General features: G+C 40.6%; 1 protein-coding gene across 5 annotated transcripts in view; it reads left to right on the top strand.

The window, feature by feature from the left end:
* Positions 1-488: 488 nt before the first annotated feature.
* LOC122976557 (plakophilin-4-like) overlaps positions 489-19281 on the top strand; it is a 51365-nt gene continuing 32572 nt past the window's right edge. Inside the window, exons 1-5 of one of the 5 annotated variants that reach the window (XM_044345123.1) lie at positions 489-1017; positions 1916-2116; positions 16123-16235; positions 17493-17527; positions 18186-18302. In XM_044345123.1, the coding sequence (XP_044201058.1) occupies positions 1976-2116; positions 16123-16235; positions 17493-17527; positions 18186-18302 (406 nt within the window). In that variant the 5' untranslated portion in view covers positions 489-1017; positions 1916-1975. Of the gene's footprint in view, positions 1079-1904; positions 2117-16122; positions 16236-17492; positions 17528-18185; positions 18303-19281 lie in introns of all 5 variants that reach the window. The other 4 variants (XM_044345124.1, XM_044345125.1, XM_044345122.1 and 1 more) reach the window with 4 other exon arrangements.

Genomic DNA, 19281 nt, shown 5'->3' with positions numbered 1-19281 from the left:
GACATATGCCTAATTAAAACACCAATACATAGTTTTGACGTAGTATCTTATCATTCTGAATTACTTGGTATATACATTTTTTTTTTTATCTTTAACTTATCATCATTTGGCTTCCATACAATTGACTTAAAATTTATTGAAGCACTTATACAGAAACTTTTACGATTCATTTATGCATTGGGAGTCCCATAACGACCAGTCAGACCTATAGACACACACACAAGTTGTATTACGTCACTTTTGGGTACATTACATAGACTTACATTCATTTCCTGGAGACTTAACCTAACCTTAACCTTAATCATGACCCCAAAATCAGCTTTTTCCCAATTGGGGACACAACTTTTGTCCCCAATTAGACAAACCGTCCCCAATTAACTGGTGTTTAGTCTGAAATTTGTCCCTAAAAGTATCCTATGACAGACCCACACACATACACCCCCCCCCCCCCCCCCCCCCCCCCCCCCCACACACACACACACACACACACACACACACATACACACACATACTGGCCGCTGCAGGCTGCATCCTTCCTCCCGGCAGCGCTGTTCACACGGACCTGCCGAGCTGCATCTCACTGAAACGGGCTTCTGCAGCTGCAACAGCAGCACACATGCAACGGTGCATCGGCGGCTGATCGATTCTTGTATCGGAAAAATAATCCATCGCCGCATGGTGACGTCACGCCGCTGATCGGTAATAGTGGCTGGGCGGGTTGGTTGGCTGGTGGGTGGGTGGCTGGGTACCGCGCGGACACCACCGGTAGATGGGTGCATTGAAACCTCACACCGGATAAAAAAAAAAAAAAATCAAACACACACATACACACACACATAATATTGCACGAGGAGTGTGTGGACGTGCACGGGACTGTTTGTTGTTTGTTTTGTTTATTTGACGCGTCGGCGCGTGGAAAATGTAGTAGCTGTCACGGCCGCCTGCAGGAGGAGGATGGATGCGTAACAGGACGGATCGAGCCAGCTGTGGCCTGCTTCTAACAGCAACATCTGGCCGGTGAGTCGCACTCTGACAGCCGCAGCCGCTTGCCAGGCTCGGCTCGGCTTGTGTGAACCAGGTAGGGAAACAGAGAGTGATGGGAGGGGATGGCGGAGAGGGGGGGGGGGGGGGGGGGGGGGGCGGGGGTCTCGGTTTCAGTACATCCTTGCTCCCTGGTCTCCGGACCGGTGAGTCGGTGTGACCTCGTCCTTGGCTGGTGGTTGTGTGATTAATGTGCACGTTTTGACAGACGGGCTGCGTGTGACATGATGAAGGCTCATCACGGAGAGCTCAAGCTGTAATATGAAAAAAAAAAAAATCATGAACGTGACATGCTGTTAAATGCCTTCTGTGCAGCGTGCATGCACACATGCAAATACAATGCATAACCTTTAAGGGAAAACTATTGCAACTGTATTTATGGGGGGAAATGCAATTACATGCGTCAGTGAAGGGTTAAACCTTGTGTGGATAGCCTCATAATACCACTGGAGATGAAAAAAAAAAACATATGGGAACGCACTGGAATGGTATTATTGAGCTTCATTATGAATCCCTAGAAGCAGAAATTGATACTATAGAAGCATGAAAAGCCACAATCACACTGTACGTCTCCATAGGGGTGTTGTAGGAATGTTATTGTGATATCATAAGGTCACTATAAATTCACCAGTGAGCACTGTGCATGCACTACGTGTCCCTGCAGGTATATCAGAGAGGTTTGAAAAACAGAATAGCACACAGCTTAAGGTCAAAGTGAATCATTGTAGGATTGTTACAGCAGGTAAAATACAATATGGTCCCTGTAAACTCACACTTTTATACAGTACGAGGTCCCCAGGGGGTATGACAGGGATTTCTGTTCTTTGTGTATCCCACTTGTCCACATCCTGACCGGCTTGTAGTCCTTCTGCAGGGTCAGAGAGGGCGCCTCAGCAGCCAGCCGGCTCTGGACTATAGCGGCGAGGTGGAGGAGATGGAGGAGGGGGACGCAGAGGGGGAAGGGCCCATGGCCATCAGAGAGGGGCAGAGCGGTCACGGCCTCCTCCCGGACGCCAGCGGCGGCACCACCACCACCACCACCACCAACAACCTCCTGGCTTCTGTCAAAGAGCAGGTAGGAGATGCTGCAGTCACACCCTTCTTGTTGTTCATTCACTCTCTACCTTACTAGTCCTGAGGCTGCGTTCACACTGACAAACCTTCCTGCTTTTTTTTTTTTTTTTTTTTTCTGGAGCTCATATTTTATCTTCTTTTGATGAATGATCTTATCTACTCCAGGATGTAACCTACAGCATTCACACTGCACTAGGATTGTCTGGGACTCTTCCTGCACTCAGACATGTAATTGTAGAAGTTGGACCTCTCGTGGGATAAATTAAGTCTCTGATAATGAGGGATTATCTCCAGATGAGACTGAAATATAATGGGTCTCCAAGCTGAGCCCCCTAATTTGCACCCAAAGTTCTATTAAAACTCTCATCAATAATTTCTATGAGTCACCTGGAAAAGTAAAGTAAAAATATCTAAGTGAGCACCATATTTGCTGAGATATGTTTTATTTAAGATTTATCCGCTGACCTTTGGTGTATTTGATCAAATAAAACATACTGATATCATTTACTTTAGAGATTATAGACATGCAGGTTTGCAAAAGGTTTAAAACAGAAGCAACAAGAATTCCAGCAGATTATATTTGTTCAGCGTGAACAAGCTGTTATATGATCTGGCAGTTTCCCTTTTCTTATTTTTCACACTTTTCAGTTATAGTTTCTGTCTTCTGGTTGTGACTGAACTCCAGCATGCTCAACTGCTTTATTTCACTTTCTTTTCCATTTTTTTTTTTTTTTTTTAATCTTCTCATCATCTTCGCTAGTCGCTGCACAGCTAATGTGCTACAGTTTTGACAGTTGTCTCTAAAATCCAATTAAAGTCTTGGGAAAAAAAAAAAAACTGATTCTGATTTGAGCGCCCGGATGATGTTGATATGAACTGACAGTCAGAGATGTTTGCATCTGTTTGAGTTTCTTGCTATCGACACTGATTTGGAAACATCAGAAAAATCACAGCGAGGCACTTGTAGCTGCAGTGTGAACGCAGCCTTTAGTGTCTCCGTCTGTCTCTCTTCCCCTGCTGTTATTTTTATGCTTCTTTCAATCCCGTCATCATGGGAGTCTATCTGTTCCCCTGCTCTTAATTACGCCTGGACAGTGGCCATGTTCTCAACTTAGTCCCCGGCTGTGTGACTCTGAATTCGGCACACTGCTATTTAAAGGCTTATGATGTCCAAGAAAAGAGAATCTCGCTCTAACTTTTAATCTGCAGTTTCTTTGGAACTGCAGATTGCTCTTAAGTCTCAACTGATGTGAAGTTAAGGAAGAGGTTGCTAGCGGCGTCCTTGATGTTGCTTTGGTTTTTCGTTGAACACAGCAGGAGAAGCTTCATCAACCCTCGCTCACGCTGAGTGCCTCAAAAGCTCTTCTTGGAAACACGTTCATTTCCCACAAGAGAATCCATGTCTGCTGAATCATTTATCCTCAGATTTGTTGTGCGGGAGTTGCATGTGTTGGATATATTTGTTTTATTTCTACAGTAGTTGTTTGTGATGCTTTTATGATGAAACATTTAAAGTTGCGATGGGAATTGGATGTTGCATTCAGTAAGAGACAGGAATTAATCTTCCTATCAAATATGTTTTAAACCATTTGGAAGCTTTGTCAGTTGTCAAACTAGTCTGTAACTGTTTTAATAATCGAGTTTCAGTCATTTTTCCAGCAAAAATGCCCAAATTTCACTGTCAATTGTGACTATTTGATGCTTTTGTTTGTCATATATGAACATAAACTGAATATGTTTGGGCATAAAACAGCACTTTTGAATGCATTAACATTGTGGAGATTGTGGCAGCATTTTATGGCCTAAAAGATTAATTAAGTAATCGAGAAAATAAATCGTTAACGAAAAAAATCGCCAGTTGCACCGTTTAATTTCACTATGTTTGAGCGATCATTGTTGACTCTTGCTTGTAACTTTACAAATATACTTTGATTCTGGTTTTAAAATAGGAATCTATGCTTGATCAGAATGTTTTCATTCAGTCAATTTTCTTCTAATAAAGCATTTTACTTCAAATGTCCAAAAATGCACTAGAACCGCATAGATGTGAGACTCTCCTTGTCAGTAAAATGGGGATGCTTGTCGTTTAGTTGCTTGAAATGATCGTGTTTATGTTTTCCTGACAGGCGACCCTTTGACCTCAGAAGTAGCATGACGTTATCATTGCTTCATAAAACGTCTTGTCATGTTTTTTAGACCAAAAAACAGTCCCGTGTTTTAAAAACCCAGGAGTCTGTGTTGCTCCAGGTACCAGTGAGTGGTTTGAGTAGTTGGCTTATTAGATGCCAAATATGGCAAAGCACTTTATAGTTGCACAAGCACTGTTATCCTTCATCTCAGCGATCAAGGTAAACAGTGGAATTGCCTCATTCACGTTAAAGGATATGATCTATATATGGTCTTTCTATATTTTTCTTATTGTCAACAAATGTCATGTGCAGAGCCAAATCAACAATGAATTTATCTACTGACAAGTATTGTGTGTGTATTCAAAGCCTGATATATCTTATTCCTCTGTGCCGTAGACCTCTATTGTTGTCCAGGAATGATTAAAAACACATCAGTGAGTCACACAGCTGCACTGGGTGACATGTTCCTTCACCACAAAGAGTATGAGCATATTAGTTTGTTCAGAAACAGCTTCAAAGACTAATAAAATTGTTGTTTTGGCTCCACACATGAGATTTGTTGACAATAAGACAGTAAGAAAAATATAGAAAATCGACCACCTTATCCTTCCAGTAATCTACCAGGAATGTCCACCGGTGTTCTTGCACATATTTGTTGGATGACGTTCAAGTTCAACTTGTTTCCCAGACAACTATGCGTTGGTCCCCCCCGCTGTGTAAACCGAGTGGCCTCACTGAGGATAATGATGTCTAAGCACAGTCTTAACGATGTCTTAATGATGGTTTCTTTTAACCATGAACATTGTTCTTCTCCAACCTTAACGAGGTAGTTTTTATTACCTACACTTAAAGAAACCTTAACCATCAAGCAGATTAGAAAAGACCATTTTTGTAACGTTCATATGGGTTGTTTTGTTAGGCACTGACAAACGTCTTAAAGTATGATGTCATTTAGGTAAAGTATGAGGATTTGTTGGGTGTGTCATGCTGCCGATATGAGCACCAGGGTGCTTTTATGTTTTTTGGAAGGCGGTGACAAATGTCCTGGTTTGTCTTTTAGTAATGAAGACTTGTTGGAAGAGGTGAGTCAGAGATTCTTGATTTGTTTAACGAGGGGGTGTCTGTTGACAACTTGAAGAAATGGATGATTAACAGCTTACAAAGTACAACAGCCTACAACATACAGCATGACTTCATTCTAAACTTAGGAGATGCCACAGAGCAAACATTTTATCATGTAGCTTGTCTCAGACTGTTGAACAGACTGCAACCAGAAAATATGATCAAGTTGCTTTACCTTTGTCAGTGTTGAAATGCAGGCGGCAGCGCTGCTGAAGCATCAAATCTACCGCCTGCAGTTCCTCCACCGAAATGTCAAATTAGACGTGCTAAATGGAGCACATCAGTTATTGCCTTCTATTGTGTTCAGGCCCTGATGCTTTTCCACTTTGCTCTCATTTAGCCCATTAAAAGTAGCAGTGATAGACGTGAGCAGGGAAATACCAGAGCTGTAGAAGTGGCAACTTGGAAACCTAAAACCTACACAGTGTCAGTGCTCAGGTTAATTCTGTTACTCCTTGAGCAAATATTGTGGGATTGATGAGATGTTGAGACATCGGCTTGCAGCAAAGGTCTGTAGCTGCATTTTGCATCGTTTAAGACTGAAATGTATGACTGATATTTGTTCTAAACAGCTTAAAAAGCTTTCACAATAATATTTTTATCATTATGTTATATTTCTTTTGTTTGGGTTGACATTGAAATCGACCTCCAGCTGCACATCAGCAGACTTGCTCGGCAGCTTTGGCCTTCAGTGGTTTTCCTTCCAATTGGTTGTGTGTTTTTTTAAAGATAAGCTAAAGCACGTGTCAAGAAAACATTTGACATTTAAGATAAACTGTCTCTAAAGTTGTCTTGCAACTAAACTACAAATGATGCAGGCTTTTTCCTTACTGTACAACAATATCGAACATTTTGGAAACAGTAGTTAGTAAAACAGTCTCACCACAAGGTCCATTTAGTACCTGTTCCTGAGCTGTTTATTGTATATTTTTAAAAAGATTTTTGGGGTATTTTATGCATTTGTTTGATAGCAAGTAATGGAGAGATGTCAGGAAATGAGGGGAAAGAGAGCGGGGCAATACACACAAAAGAGGTCCTTGGCCAGACTCAAACCAGGGAATCTACACTGAGAAAACTCCGCTGAGGAAGATCATATTATACAATCAAAAGCCCCCAAAGAGCTGCTGGATGTGGGGAGATTGTTTTATCAACTCCAGATGCCTTGTTCATCATTTTTATTAACACTGCTGTAACACTGAAATATTTGGTATCTTTGGAAACTTTGTTATTTTGGCTACATTTTAAAATAAAGCCCTGGATGATTTGACACTGCTTAGCAACACAACACTAGCTTGTTAACAGTGGACCAAACATTGGTCAAGGAGGTCAATAAACTCTGATAATATCATGATAATTCTCTCATACTGCAGGTCAGTATTTCACTCTGGTGGAGAAAATAAAGAAAGTTTGTCTTTCATTATCTCTACAATATATTTGGTTTTGTGGCCGACGTAGCAGCCACTGGTAAGTCAGGTCAGCTCCCAGGTGTAGCAGCAGGGTCCCACTGTATGAATGTGACGCACGGTACTGCTGAAAAAAAAAAAAACATGCATGCTCAGCAGAACCCTTCCCAGGATGGGGGGGACTAAATAAAACAACAACTGGGCCACGTCAGCGCTCTCCACGCTTGGGTTGATTTTGACGATTAAGGCCAGAAACACTACTTGTGTCGCCAAAGAAAAATTTACCGTAACAACCGATCTATGGATGATTGAGGGCACTATGTGGACGCTTATCCTGCAAGAGGTTTGCCTTCTATGAGCTGCAGGGTCACAGTCTGAGTCTGAGGGTTAAATCGGCTCTGTCAATCCAGTTATGTCACTGCCCGGCGCTGCCCTGCCCCTAATGATATCTGAGGCACAAAACAGTTGCTGTTTGACATCTGCTTAGATTTGAATGCACGCTCCCTGTCATGCTTTTGGAGAGGGAGAGCTTATGATGTCCCGTTGTTGCAGACGGCCTTGCTGACTCAAGATCCCGATTGCCTGAGGTGTCACGTTAGCGGCCTGCAGTGGAGTCGCTGTGGTGGAAGAGGAAGCTGACTTCTCTTGATTCACAGAGTGGAAATCAAAGAGAAAAGCCACCCTCTGTACTTTTTCTGATCTCATCAGTCTGTGATGTCTTTTTTTACATTTCCAGGAGTTATTTACTCTTTCAGTGAACTTACTCTGCCTCCACCTGCCTCGTCTACTTAGCGACTTCCACTGTCTCCCAGTACGCCTTTTGACAGCCCTCAGAAAATGAGTGCAAACCTGTTGCTTTCCATGAAAGGTGGGCGTTTCTGCGTATTAAGACGCTGAAAGTGTTTTAATCCATCTATGGGTTACATGTGTAGGCGGAGAGAGCAAGAGAGATGGCAAAACAAAAGCAGGATGCACAGCATTCTGGTCTGTTGGGGCTACCGTGGGTGTATCAGCCGGTATATCTGCTCTGATGATGTCTCCCTGTATAATTGATGAATGTCATAGCAAAATGGCGTCTCTTGAAGAAAATACGTACATAATTAATGTTGTGACTGAAAAATGTCCTGCTGTGTCGGAAATGTCTCATTGCGTCACTGACAGTATGTTCGGACAGACACCTGTGAGAATAAGAGAAATGCATCGCCAAGCAGCAAAATGGGCCTGAAAATGTTGTGCTGCCTTCTTTAAGGGTGAATTCTTCCTTTAAGATGGCGAGTTATTGCAATAGCAGCAGCAGAACTAGGCCGAACATTTCACGGATATCACAGATGCAGTCTGGATAAACCAAACTGCCGGTCTATGATTAGATATGGCAGGAAGGAATAAGATGCAGAGGTCTATAGTTGATGTCATTCGATAAGAGAGAGAAAAACACTTTGTGATGTCGCACAATACGCCACGACGAACCGTCCGCTAGCCCCCCAGCTGGTATGATACCGCCTGGCACGGCTTCACATCGGCCTGGCAGGGCTAGGCGTGTTTCCAGACATCACGAGGTGACGAGCACAGGGCACCAATGTGGCTCTGTTTGTCCCTCGAGGCGTGCCGTAATGTGGCAAGGCTGAAACAAGGAGGGCTGTGTGTTCCTGTCCTGTCTCTGTGCTGCTCTCAAGTGATGTAAGGAGATGCAGGAGCGGAGAGAGGCAGAGTCAGCAGTGATGCTGTGACACTGTGCAGCACGTTTAAAGCACCATGTTGCTTGAGTGGCACACTGTTGTGTCCCTTGAAGTAGTGAATGTGTCAGTATGCATCCCACACTGTCACTTCACACTTAAGGTGAGGTTTTGCTGTTCATTTCCCACCTCATATACCTCTTGAACTTCTCCTTTTCCATTTTATGCAACTGATATTCCACCATTTTCTATTTTTCTTTCATTTAGATCATCTCATCCAACACAGGTGTCTTTTATTTGGATTGTTGGTGTCTTGTTTTTAGTCATGGTAGCAGCATGGCTTTAGGGATGGCAATGTCGGTCTGTCAGACTGAAATATCTCAACAACTATTGGATGGATTGTCATGAAGGTTTTGTACAGATGTTGATGGTCCCCAGAGGATGAATCCTACTAACTTTGGTTATCCTTTGACATTTTCTAAAGTGCCACTATGAGGTTTGCATTTCTGGTTTAGAGTGAAACGTCTTGATAACTATTTGATGGATCGCCTTGAAGTTTGATGCATACATTCATGTCCCTCTCAGGAGGAACTGAGACAACTTTGGTGATCCTTTGATTTACCATTTAGCTCCATTATCAAGTCAAAAATTCAATCAAACCAAAACTTTGGTTTATGGCCAAATATCTGTGAAACTAACGACATTCCCATCAGCCTCAATGGCACCTTGTGTTTAATGCTAATTTGCACATGTTTGCATGTTAACACACTAAACTAAGATGGCAAATAAGATAGGACTGCACCTAATGATTATTTTCATTATCAATTAATCATTTTGTTAGGCTATGAAATGTTGATCACTGTTTCCCAAAGCTGAAGAAGCAACCTAAATGTCTTGTTTTGTCCTGACCAACAGTCCACAACCCAAAGATACTGTTTACTGTCATAAAAGACTAAAAAAAGCAGAAAATATTCACATTTAAGAAGCTGGAATCACAGAAATTTGACCCAAATGAACCAAAAATATGAATCGATTATCAGTTTTCTATCATTCAATTAATCAACTAATTATTGCAGCTCTAAAATATGATAAGCATTATACCTCACAGAGTTGCTATGATTGCTACAGACTCTGTTTCTTTATTAGCCCCTCAGGAGTTTTTCTCACTTACTCAGTAATTACTCATTTGCATCTTCCTATGTTCTGTTCGTCTCTTTTATCACCTTGCCAATGCAGTAATTGATTAGACCAAAGTAGACAACAGTGTTAACTCAGAGTGTCAACACTGTATAAAGGTGTCCAACAACCAAAAATCAAGGAATTACTAAATGATGTAGTCTTATTTCCAGACCTTCAGAGCTTATTGTGATATGTTTAGTTTCTCAAAGCACTGACTTTCTTCTTTCAGTTAACTTGACTTTTTAGTCAAGCTAGTAACTTTCTCCAAGACACTTGTACTAGCATGAATATCCTGCAAAATTTTCATAATGATATCCTAGAAAAATGTCAAAACCATTTAAACAAGTAGAAAAAATCTTCTTTTGGCTTGTATGTAAAATAAAATCCTCAGTCTTTTCTGCGGTTGCACAATAAATTTAACATTTTGTGATAGTTCAGAGCAGTTGCCTTAGAGCCATATCAGCCCTATAAGCGGACAAACATCTCTCCAATTAACTCAGAGTAATTGCTGCAGAAAAATCAACACTTATTAACGCTACAAAATTAGCTGTGTACCCAGTTTCCTCATGGGGATCATTAAAGTTTCATGCAGCCAGAGCCACAGTGATGTATAGTTGGTCCCCTGTCTGTACTGTATGAGTCTGGCCACTTCTTGAGGTGTCAAATTGTGTTTGAATTACTGCCTTTAAAAACACTTCCTGTGCGTTTGTTTCAGACTCACTGGCTCTGACATCAGGCCAGTTGACTGTGTTTTTGCCGCCAGCTCCTGTAGCGTGCAGACTCCTTCAGTCTGTAGTGGATAAGACACAAGCAAATAACCAACATGATGAGACCATTAAGGAAAGCATCGTACAACATCTGACTAAAGAGACTGTCAAAGCTCCGTGCATCATATAGCCAGAGCTGACCCGAATACAAAAGAGCTTTTATCAAGAGATGTAAACAGATGAAAAGCTGCAAGCGTGGATTTAAGTGTCTTTTGTAGTTTTTCAGGGATTAAGATTTGATGGAATAAATATTATACTAGGACTAGATAGATGGATGGATAGATAGATAGATAGATAGATAGAGCTTCTGACTGTAGCAATCTATGTGATTCGGTGTGATTAAGTTATTTTCACATCACATATTGAGATGTATTTTATTATATATATACACAGAATGGTCAATAGTTGGTTACTATACTATTGATATAATCTGTCTGTCTGTATTAATATTTTTTAATCTTTAATCTCATTGAGATTAAGATCTCTTTTTCAAGAGAGACCTGAAAACGAGAAATATTCATAAGACGAGAACACAATCCGCAGACAGAAACAACACAACTACACAATAAACAAGGAATTAATCAAAACAGTTGCAAGAATCATAAAAAAACATCAGATAATAAAGATTTAAAATCTCCCAGAGAAATGTAAGAGTACATTCAATATTAATAGTGGAGAGATTAACTTAATTCTTACAAACTGCAGATATTAAATAGTCAAAACAAAATTGTGTTATTGTAGGTATGATGTAGTTATTATGTAGTTTCTAAAATATATAAAATGAAGACATTACAACCTTTCTAACTGTAACACACTTTAATTGTAACTTTAAACCCTCTTTTTTAACTTCACTGCCTTTGTAATCACTGCTCTTTGCTTTTGCCGGATATTTATGTTGACAATTTACTGTTTTGTCAGTTAGTAAATGAAAGATTGATACATGGTTAAACTGTATATATATGTTATATGTATATATAAATGGACACAATGTCACCATCCGACATTTTCATCATCACAATCATTCATTTTTTTGCAGCTGTGAGCTACTTTTCCATTTCCATTGTACATTGCATTGTGGATCAATAGTGTCCATCGACACCACTGAAGTCAGCTAGATAAGTGATCTACTGTATGCAATTATCCAAGATAATTTGGTTGCCATGGTAACATGTATAAGTTTCATTGTGCGAGCACAAGGATTTTCTCTAATACATCAGGAAGTGAAAATGTGTTAAAACAGTGTTGTGCTTCTCTCTTATTCCGTATATTTTAGCTGTTTTTCATTAAAAAGAGAGCAGTAATGACCACCCAGTAGCCTTCCTGTATCTGATATTATGGCACTATATGCTTTTGTTTTTACCTATTTGCCATTATTCACTGAACAAGTTACCTGTTAGTCCATATGACCTCATGTTTACACCTCTGAGTTTGTTGGTAATAAGTCAGTATGGACACGTAATGGACCAGAACTAAAAGACAACGATAAATCAATTCTTTTCTCTTTTTTTGACAAGCTGTGAAAACGACTTTAAATCTACAAACTACAGTCAAGACAGTCAGTAAAGGTTTTACTGTGTTACAATAAAACACATCTTCCTTATCAAATCTCTCTCTTTGATCAAGAACATTTCCTGAATTACTTGACAGCAAAGCTCCCTGGGTGTGTGTATGTGTGTGTGTGTGTGTGTGTGTGTGTGTGTGTGTGTGTGTGTGTGTGTGTGTGTATGTGTGTGTGTGTGTGTGTGTGTGTGTGTGTGTGTGTGTGTGTGTTTTCCAGCCGGGTTGTTTTATATTTAGACGTTATTCGCAGACAGCTAATTCTCCGGTGAACCTCCGCGATGACACCAGCTGTGGTACCTAGAAGATTTATGAAGCAGCTGGGAAGCCTCTGTGTTATGTAACAGAATAGAAACGAGGGAGTGCCAAAAACTACCAGCCATTTGGATATAGCTGACAAACATCTGCTCCACTTTAGTGCCCTTGAGCAAAGCATTGAATCCCTACCAGCTCCTAAGTCTTATAATAAATAGGTCGTATTTTAGTGAGGTTGCCAAAATTGCCACAAGTACAATATTTTGAGATAAATATCACATCATCTCCGTGCCAAATCATATTTTGGAAATGTACCAACCACTAATACCAGTTGAAAGAATCTCTCTAATGCTTCATCATCATGAGCAAGCAAAAAAACGAGAGGACATTTAGCCTGCAATGTGTACCAGTGATACACTTAAATCATAGAGCTGACAAGCAGCATCTGAGTCCCATTAACCCACGTATGCTAATTCACCCCTTGTTTAGTTTGCAGGAGGTACAGCATGACAGTGAGTCCAGAGGCAAAGAAACAAGCCGGCCTGAAAGTCGCAACGTTTAAAAAAAAATCACATTATCTTCACTCAAGGCCTTAAAAGGTTTTGAATATGTGTAGTCTTAAATTCCCAGGAAATCAGGTTAGTCAAGGAGACAGAAGGCGAAATGGGTTTTAAATTTGATTTTCACTGCCATCAAAAGTCCTACAAAAGTTTCTCCATATGGACACAAAAATGGCAGCTGTTAATGTTGACAATGTAATGTTTCCTCAGTTAGTGCAAGAGAGATTTATATACATAAAATATACTATTCTGAGCTAAAATGAAAGGATAGAAGATGAACCCAGAGAGACGTCAAATAAAGTTAACATTTGGGAGAAACTACTGCCAATTATAAACTTTTAAAAGTCTTTGTCGTTGGGATTTATTGCTCTATTCCCTACAGACACTGCACCACTATAAAGTATCACAGATAACAATCACATTTACATTCTCACTTATAGTCAGTTCAGGGCTGCTCATTATTCTGAGCCGGCGGGGGGGAGGAGAAGAAGGGGGGGGGGGGGGGGAGTCAGCAAAATCAAGCCCTCTTTGTTGGAGAAGACTTCTGAAGAATCGTCCTCAAGGTGCAGTGGTGCAGACTTTGGTTTCCCCCCCTTTGGTGAAGAGAGTATTCTCTTCTCATAATATTTCAGGAGTTGATGTTCAACCACTTTGCCACCAAGGTTGCCGATGTTCTTCCTGTGATGGTTGACCTTGCCTGGCCGTCCGTCCAGCTCTCCACACTTGGGAGAGCTGGATCGTCATAGAGGGAAACTCTGCATGCAGCTGCATCAACTCCCTCTGCATTACAGATGCTGGGTTCCTGGCTGGGTGTCAGTTGGAGATCGTTGCCACCGGCCTGGATCACCAAAATGTCTGTGGGGACTCTGTGTGCTCAATTCTACATAAAAATGGGAAAGGACACATCTCCAGCGCATTCCTTCTTTGCCAAACTGACAGACTGTTGCCACTGTTTTTTGTCCCCTGACGACACTTTTTTTTTTAGGTAGACGTGATGTCTTCCTTGTCGCGGGTGTCACTCTCTTTCCTCCTCAGGGATATGACCTGGGCCTGAGAGAAAGGAGTCTTTCCAGAGGTGCTCGGTGACTCTGTGCCTCCCTCCTCTGTTTCCATGGAGAGGAGATCTCTGGGTCTCTGTGGCCCTGTGAAATTTTACCTCAGGGCCTTTTTCACAGAGATCTTCTGTCTCTTCCTTTCTGTAGAGGTGGCTTTTGTTTCACTCTTGTAGGATCTGGGCGTAACACCTCTTTCTTCCCTCCAGTAGCTTGATGCGGGCGACGCCAGATCTCTTCGGACAGCGAGCGTGGCTTTTCTGGATTTCTTTTAGCCACAACAGCACTGCCATGAGAGATCAGCTGCTCCTGGAAAGAGTCGCTGGTCGATGCCTTGACACATCCGCCACTTGTTGCGAATGCTGCTCTCCCACTGATGTCCTTAACGATGTAGTCCGAGGACGTGGCGGCAGGGGGGGGGGCAGGCTTTCTCTGAAGACCTGGAGGTCACTGTCAGAAGGGACAAAGTAGCAGGACTTCTCAGCCATTTTATGACAGGAATCCTGCTGTGTGAAACTAGTTGTAGATGCTGTGTCTCCAAACTCCTTTAGATAAGACTGTTAGAGTTGTTTGGTTTGGTTTTGCACTCATGAACAAAGTTGAACTGATACGACGTAGATTGTACTATATGAAGTCTTTGCTGCGCTCTGGACGTCCATCATGATATAATGTGAAACTTCTCTCAGGTCGTCATGGCAACAGAGCCAGCTGGCAAAATGTAGTTTTACAATAATACAAATAAGGAATACAGATATCTGACTGTTTTTAAAACGGCCAGTTTGTCCTCACAGCAACCTAATGGTGCTTTAACTCCAGGAAGAAAATCTGTGGCATAAATTCAGCGGTGCAAATTCCCCGATTTATCATTTATAATCAGTATATCAACAGTTTACTCAGTACAATGTAGTGCTAAGCAGATATATATATATATGTAGTTGTCTCCTGACGTATAAACAGAATATGCATGTTAGAAAGTGAGCTGTGTTTTATTTACAAAGATAAATTGAAAATGTAATGACAAATATGATCCAACAGGCCACATAAAGGCAATTTATACACAATGCTTTATACTAAATATTTTGGATCTTTCCGGTAATTTAACAATGAACATTAGAGTATAATATGCTAATAAGTTACATGAGGTTATTGCACAAACCGTGTTCACAAAATAATGAGAGCAAGATGTTGAATTAAGCAAATCGAGGGAAGTAGAAGAGCTGTAGACATAAGACAAAAATGAGGACTTCAGACTTTACTGAGACTTGACTGTTGTGAAACTTACCTCAGAAGGCTACAGCTGAAATGATTAGACTGTTAATCGATTTACACAAAATCTGCAAAAAATTAGCTTCTCCATTAATCTTATGGTTTGGATTTCACCTTTTTTGAATGTTTCTCTGGACTAAAGTGTGTGACAAATGTCAATGTGGACAATTTTGATGCTGGATTAATCATTTAATCAATTTTTCAAAGCTAAAATGCTAAGAATTCCCTTGTTCCAGCTTCTAAAATGTGAATATTTGCCAGTTTTCTTAGTCTTCTGGGATGGCAAACCAAATATCTTTGGATTTTGGACTGTTGTTCAATCAAGTAAACAATTTAAATATATAAGCTTTGGGAAATTGTGAGGGCCTGACATTTCATAATCCAAACTAGTAATGTATGAATCAAAATAATAATCGGAAGATTCATAATGAGAATAATAGTTGCAGCTCTTCATTTAAATCCCAGCAAAGTAAAAAAAACCAAAATGTGACAGGCAGGTCTTGCATCTATATTTGATTATTAGACCTGTCCACGTAAAGGACTCACACATGTAAAAACAACATTAACACAGCTTCAAGAATACAATTTAATGGAATTCAGACACTTTTAGGACTTGAATCTTGACTTGCAGTTTTCTTATGAATACTCGTGACTTGCTGCACACTGAACAATCACAATGAGATGGCCTTGAAAGCTGTATTCTATCAATTTCTCAATCCTCTTCTTTGTAGTTAAATTCTCAAAATGTATGTAATTACATTATCTAAACTGAAGGCCGTTTAAAGGTCCTGAACACAGTTACAGTGTTGTAAGTCTTGAATCCACTTTGAAAGGTTTAAAAGAGCTAAATAAAGGAAACGCTGCAGTCTCTCAGCGAGCTCACAGCCGGTGAGAAATCAGTCAAGTCATGCGGACCGAATACAAAATGGGTTTTACATTTAATTCTAACTGGCATCAAATAGGTCTTAAAAAAGGGGAGGCTTAAATTGCTGCGTCATGGTGGATGCTGGGTCATAATCGCCGCTTGTAAATGTCTTGCCGTAGGAGCTCCAGTTCGAGCGGCTGACTCGGGAGTTGGAGGAGGAGCGGCAGATCGTGGCGAGCCAGCTGGAGAGGTGCATGCTGGGAGCCGAGTCACCAGCAGCAGACAGTAGCAGGTAGATCTGATGGCGTGATGCCCCCCTCTGTTTTTTATATCTACATGCTACTTTTGTTTGGCCACTAATGACGGCTCTTATCCTCTAGCAGCAGAAAGAAAAAAACAGCAGATACACGGAGATTTCTTTATCTTATAAAGTGTTTAACACCTAGAAATTATTTTTCATTACTGCCCATATAATTGTGAGCCAAACAGCGGGGCTTTAACGCTTAAAAAAACATGTAAATGCTCAAAAGGGGATTTAATATTGTCCTGCTATGTGGATGTATAATATTCTCAGAAATCAACAAGAATGAAGCATCTGCTGCTTTAAACCTTTGAGCACTTATTCACAATGTCACCTTTGTTGACGAACTCATGTTGTTTTGTTTTTTTTCTTTTTGAGGCCTTCAGGTCCTTTTGTACTGGTGAGGAGGGTACATCTGTTTTAGTGCAGGGTTATTTTCTGATTTTCAGAACTGCACCTAAAAATAATAATAATTGTTGTTGTTTTATAGATTACAGTTGGCTGTAAACTATTCACCCTTGCAGACTGCTCTGTCTAAACACATAATAGTGATATTTGTCTTCATGAGCAGTGATGTACAGCTAGTTGACGGTCACATTGTCCTGTCACAAGCAGCATACATCACTCTGAACACAAACAGAAACCTTCAGATCCACTAGACGGCTGAATATAGGACTGAACCTGGCACTGTATGCATTAATATTTATACATATTTCACATTTTATTTGCTTTTGTCCCTCTGCTGTATCTAAAAATAGCCAGCCTTAGATGCATTTTTGTCTTTATATTTAAGAATTACTATCACAATATCATCTTGTAGGTCCTAATCTTGTAGTGTAATAGTATTTATCTGCCCAGATAAAACTGCATTTTATCAGAAATCATTTATTTCCAACTGCTTTTCTTAGCCCACAGTGCATAGCTGTGCATCAGGTTATGCAGCATAACATGTCTAGTCAGTTGACTTTCATTTTTATCAATTTGAGCAAAAGTGAATCAAAATTCACGCAATAATGACAAGCGCTTCATTCTCTTCAAGTTACTCATAGATTGAGCCTGCGGGAATGTTTTTAGGACAAAATATTCCCCAGATATTTCTTTTTCTTTTATTTGAAACACTTTCTTCCCCGCTTTCTGTGGACTGATTGAATGTAAAGTGTTAGACTGAGACTCTGATTTGATTTACATCTCTCTCTGTTCTCTCCTCTCGCTCCGTTTTCCTTTCTCTTCTCTTCTCCTCCGCTGAAGCTCATCTGAGAAGTCGTTTGCATGGAGATCTGCAGGTACGATTTCTTTGTTCATGTTTTATTATATTTTAAAAAAGAAAAGATTACTCCTTCAGACTCAAAACTACAAGTGATAATAGAGTATGTGTTACCATCTTGTTCTTAAGCTCCTGTGAAAGCAAATACCTCCAGTAATGCTCTGTTTTACATTCATCCCAGCAATATTTTTCTCAAATGGTAAATAACACAACTTGAAATAAGATAAAACCCACTAAAGGCACTAAAGAAAGCATTTTTACACCAGAAAGGGCTTGAAATTGCCCGCAAGCAGCGGCGGCCGGTCAGGCAAAACAAAACAATGTTTCCACTGGTGTATATGGGCTGTGAATTGGACCCATTTACTATTCTGTCACAGGTCCCTCTCCTCTGTTTCCTGGCCCATTCCTCACTGTCGGCTTTCCAAGAAAACAAAAGTACTGTTATAAAATGCTGCATTATTTTGTGTCAAAGAATCGATACATTTCATTTCTTAGATTAGGAGCAGACTGCCTGCAGAGGTGATGCTATTAAATTGTTTTTATACAGACAGAGTTTCTCTTTGTATTTGTGTTGCTATTTTATAGGGAAATGTGTAACTTTATTTTAAATGTGCACATAAATGACTGAAGGACTTGCTATCCTGATGTTTTTCACTTCATGACCGACGTTTCGGCAGGTGGAGAGTCGCAGGGCGGAGCCACGGAGGCAGCTGGATGTCCTGGTCGCCACCTGGAGGCGGAGGAGGGACTCTACCTGCCTGAACCGGACCGCGCGTCCCTGCATGACAGTGAGGGTCTGTTAAATGTACACAGCACGTGGTCTGAACAAAATGTTTGGCCGGTATGGAAGTTTATGCTGTCTAGAGCAGAATCTGGAAACAAATCTGAGTTTTCAGTATTTCTGGTTGGCTGTGAATCAATAACGTCCTCACTTATGGAAGATTTTGCATCGCAAATGTGAAGACAAATGACTTTACTATCAGTAGACGAGTTTACACTGTCAAATATGCAAGATACATATCGGAGGTATGGACTCGAGTAGAGAATCGGATGACTTTGGACTTGTGAAAATCAAGATTTGCACCTGTACTTTCTCTTTAAAACCCCTGAAAAGTTAGTCTCAAATCTTAACTATTTCTCAAAAAAACATTCAGTAACTTAAAGAGCAAAAGTCAAGACAAAAAACATCCATAGTTGTTATTTATTATATCCTCTGTGCCAGAACTCCATTGTTGTCCAAAAACTATTCAATTTGCTGCCATTTGTTGCCGCCCACGTCCACACACTCCTGGAGAAATCTGAACCTGCATAACAAATCCCACAGGTCCCACTTGTAATTAACACTACAGAAGCAGGCTGATGTGTTTTTCTAGGCAGTTGCTCAAGTTTATGTTGAATTATACATAAAAGTAAAAAACATGGTGGTGTTTTCCAGGAAAAAAAACAAAAAAACAGAAGCATAAAACCATCTATGTAAATCATACATACATAAACATAAAGTCTGAATTTTTACTTTTCATTTTTAACCGTTATGTCAGAAAAGTTTCACACATTCACACCTGGTTGCCCTGCAGTATAACCACAAGCCTGTCGCTGTTGGACATTAGGCATCTTCACTGGAGCGGTTGACATTTCGGTCCATCAAGCTTCCTCAAAGCCTGTGTTAAACCACAAAAGATGGGAGGCCGATAGAGCGAAGCGCTGATGCAGTCGATGCAGCTGTGAATTCTTATGCGTGCAGGAGACTTTCTGTTTCATCTCTGTGGACGGTTC

The sequence above is a fragment of the Thunnus albacares genome, chromosome 24 (assembly GCF_914725855.1).
Source record: "Thunnus albacares chromosome 24, fThuAlb1.1, whole genome shotgun sequence".
NCBI lineage: Eukaryota > Metazoa > Chordata > Actinopteri > Scombriformes > Scombridae > Thunnus > Thunnus albacares.
The sequence above is the reverse complement of the archived record's forward strand: the minus strand, read 5'-3'. Positions and strand labels throughout refer to the sequence as shown.